The 2,414-nt window shown below is 38.2% G+C and overlaps 1 protein-coding gene across 1 annotated transcript; it reads right to left on the reverse strand.

Annotated features, from left to right (window-relative positions):
- Nucleotides 1-699: 699 nt before the first annotated feature.
- Nucleotides 700-2,414, reverse strand: LOC141670534 (uncharacterized). Its single transcript, XM_074476428.1, has 2 exons — nucleotides 2,144-2,414; nucleotides 700-2,039 (listed from the first exon to the last, which is right to left on the reverse strand). The coding sequence occupies exons 1-2, from the start codon at nucleotides 2,295-2,297 to the stop codon at nucleotides 1,102-1,104; spliced, it is 1,092 nt and encodes a 363-aa protein (XP_074332529.1). The 5' UTR covers nucleotides 2,298-2,414; the 3' UTR covers nucleotides 700-1,101.

Below are 2,414 nucleotides of genomic sequence, written 5' to 3' on the forward strand. Positions count from 1 at the left end.
TATTTCAAAACAAATCAACGCAAGGTATATTAAAATGAATGTATGGTTCCTGAGGTCTGGCTGCTTACTTTCTATGAATTCTGGTTGTTTTATGAATCCAACTACCTCAAGCATCTCGTGCTTGTTGTGACAGTAAATCGCTGCAAACAAAGCTCGAATAAGATAGTTTCCACACAGTGTCATTGAGGCTATCAAGTGTTTAAAAAAAATTAACTGCTAGTAGAGAACTTTGCGGCAATTTTATGCAATGGTTGAGACCATATAACATAAAAATATAAACATCTGACCGGTGTTTCATAAATGTTGAAACACTGAACTAATTATATTGTCGGAGAGCTATGGGGCCATTTCTTTTGGTATACAGGGCATAATGTTGCAATAATGAGCACCGCTCTGGACGATAAAATTTATGAGGCTTTTCATTATAAAAGAGATGAAAGTTTTAATATGCAAACTCTGTTAGGTCATTCTGCTTCATACTAGCTCATTCACAGTCTGAACCTACCCTTTCCAATATTATAGCTAAAAGATGTTGTACAAGTATATGTTACTGCACAAGAGCTGTGTGTGTGTGTGTGTCAAATTATATTTATAGAATAGAGTACTCTTTTTCATATTTTATAACAGTAAATTATGCCAATAACTTAAGTTATTTTTCTGAAACATGTATTACTTAAAATTTCATCTAATGACTAAACATAGTTAAAAATCTGGCAATAACATAGTTAAAAACTAAACATCATAGCACCATCTAATTACATTGCATTTTGCTAGAAAAGGCAGGCCTCGTTGAAAAAACAACAGAAATATCAAGTACTTAGCACATCAGTACATTCATGTAGTGTACTGTACTTACCTCAAATATCTAGACACTATTACAACATCACAATGTAACATAAGTAGCCAAAGCTCGCGTATGTTTGTTCCTAGAAAACATAATTAAGTTTCTCAACTTTATTTCGTGGTAGATGCATGTACCACCACAATGTAGCAGAAGCTCACAATTTGTTGGTTAAAGAGATTGCACTGCAGGCAGAATCATTATTTCGAATAATTTGTCTGGGAGGAGAAAGAGGCTATTTCAAATATAAACTTGAAGCTTCATAAAGCAGGGGGAGATGGCCTGTTGACTGTTGGAATTGGTGGGGGTTGTGGTATTCTAAAACTTGGAACATGGGGTGGAAATGGAATATTGTTGTTAGCCAAAGGAGGTGGTGATAGGCGTGATGGCAATGCTTCTTCGGGTGGTGTGGATGCTGGTGTGTCAAAATTTGGAGTTGGAGCTGGAGAAAAGCCTAAATTGTGGGGAGGTGATGATCCTGGTGGCAGTGACTCATCTGGTAGTGGGGTTGCTGGAGTGTAATAACTTGGAGCAGGAGCTGAAGAAAGGTCTTTAAGTTTTGGTGATGATGGCTGTTTTGATTTTGGAATCGGGGGAGAACTAAATGCTGGTGGGTAATTTTTATGTGGGAGATGTTTTGGTGATGGAAATGGTGATAGGTGCGTGGATACTGGAACTGGGGTATCACTATCAGGAAGAGGAGCGTCATATGCAGGACTAAATGCTGGTGGCACATCTTCTGGCTGTGGTAATGGTGGAGAAAAGGTTGAAATGGGTTGACTAGAAGGTGAAAAAGATGGTGACAATGTAGATTTTGGTGTTAAGATCGTGGGTCGGGGAGGACGATATTCAATTTGTGGTGGTAGGATAGGTAGCCATTTAGGTTTGTGGAATGGCCACAAGAATTTAGAAGTGCAAGTAATGGGGGAGAAGTTGAGTACCTGGGAGTGGCTTATGGTATTTTTGTGTTTACTCTTGTATCGGAAATTTATGTTTGAGGGATTTTGGCTGTGGCTTAAAGGGCACGATGAATCTGAAGCACTGTGGACTTGTGCATAGCAGTCTTTATTGATTACTCCATCTTTGACAGTCTCCTGGGGTAGAAATACTCTAAATTTTTCTTCTTCGTCGATTTCACTAGATCCCATTGTTCTAATCTTTCCATCTGTAGATCTGCAACCAATCGTAACATGTAATCCTGCATAGTGCATGCATGACATTAGGAATAGCTATAGCATAAGTTTTATGTATTGTTTCACCAAATTTAAAAAATAACTTATGTTCGACTCAGAAGTATTTTACCTGAGAAGGTCTGGCTAACTTTGACTTTACTTCCTGCGAAATCTCGATGTTCTATGAATCCTACTACTTGAAGCTTTTCATCTTTGTTGTGACAGCAAATCACTGTAAACAACAATGACAGCCAGAAAAAGATAATTCGAGTTCTGTGAAGCATTGAGACCTTGATACGTTTAGAAAAGAAATGGAGGGGGTAGCTGAGAGCTTTATGGTGCTATACATAGATTCAGAAGCAAGTTCTGGTGTATGATGCAAATATGAGATTGGGCGAGAC

This window comes from Apium graveolens, chromosome 7 (assembly GCF_009905375.1).
Source record: "Apium graveolens cultivar Ventura chromosome 7, ASM990537v1, whole genome shotgun sequence".
NCBI classification, from domain to species: Eukaryota; Viridiplantae; Streptophyta; class Magnoliopsida; order Apiales; family Apiaceae; genus Apium; species Apium graveolens.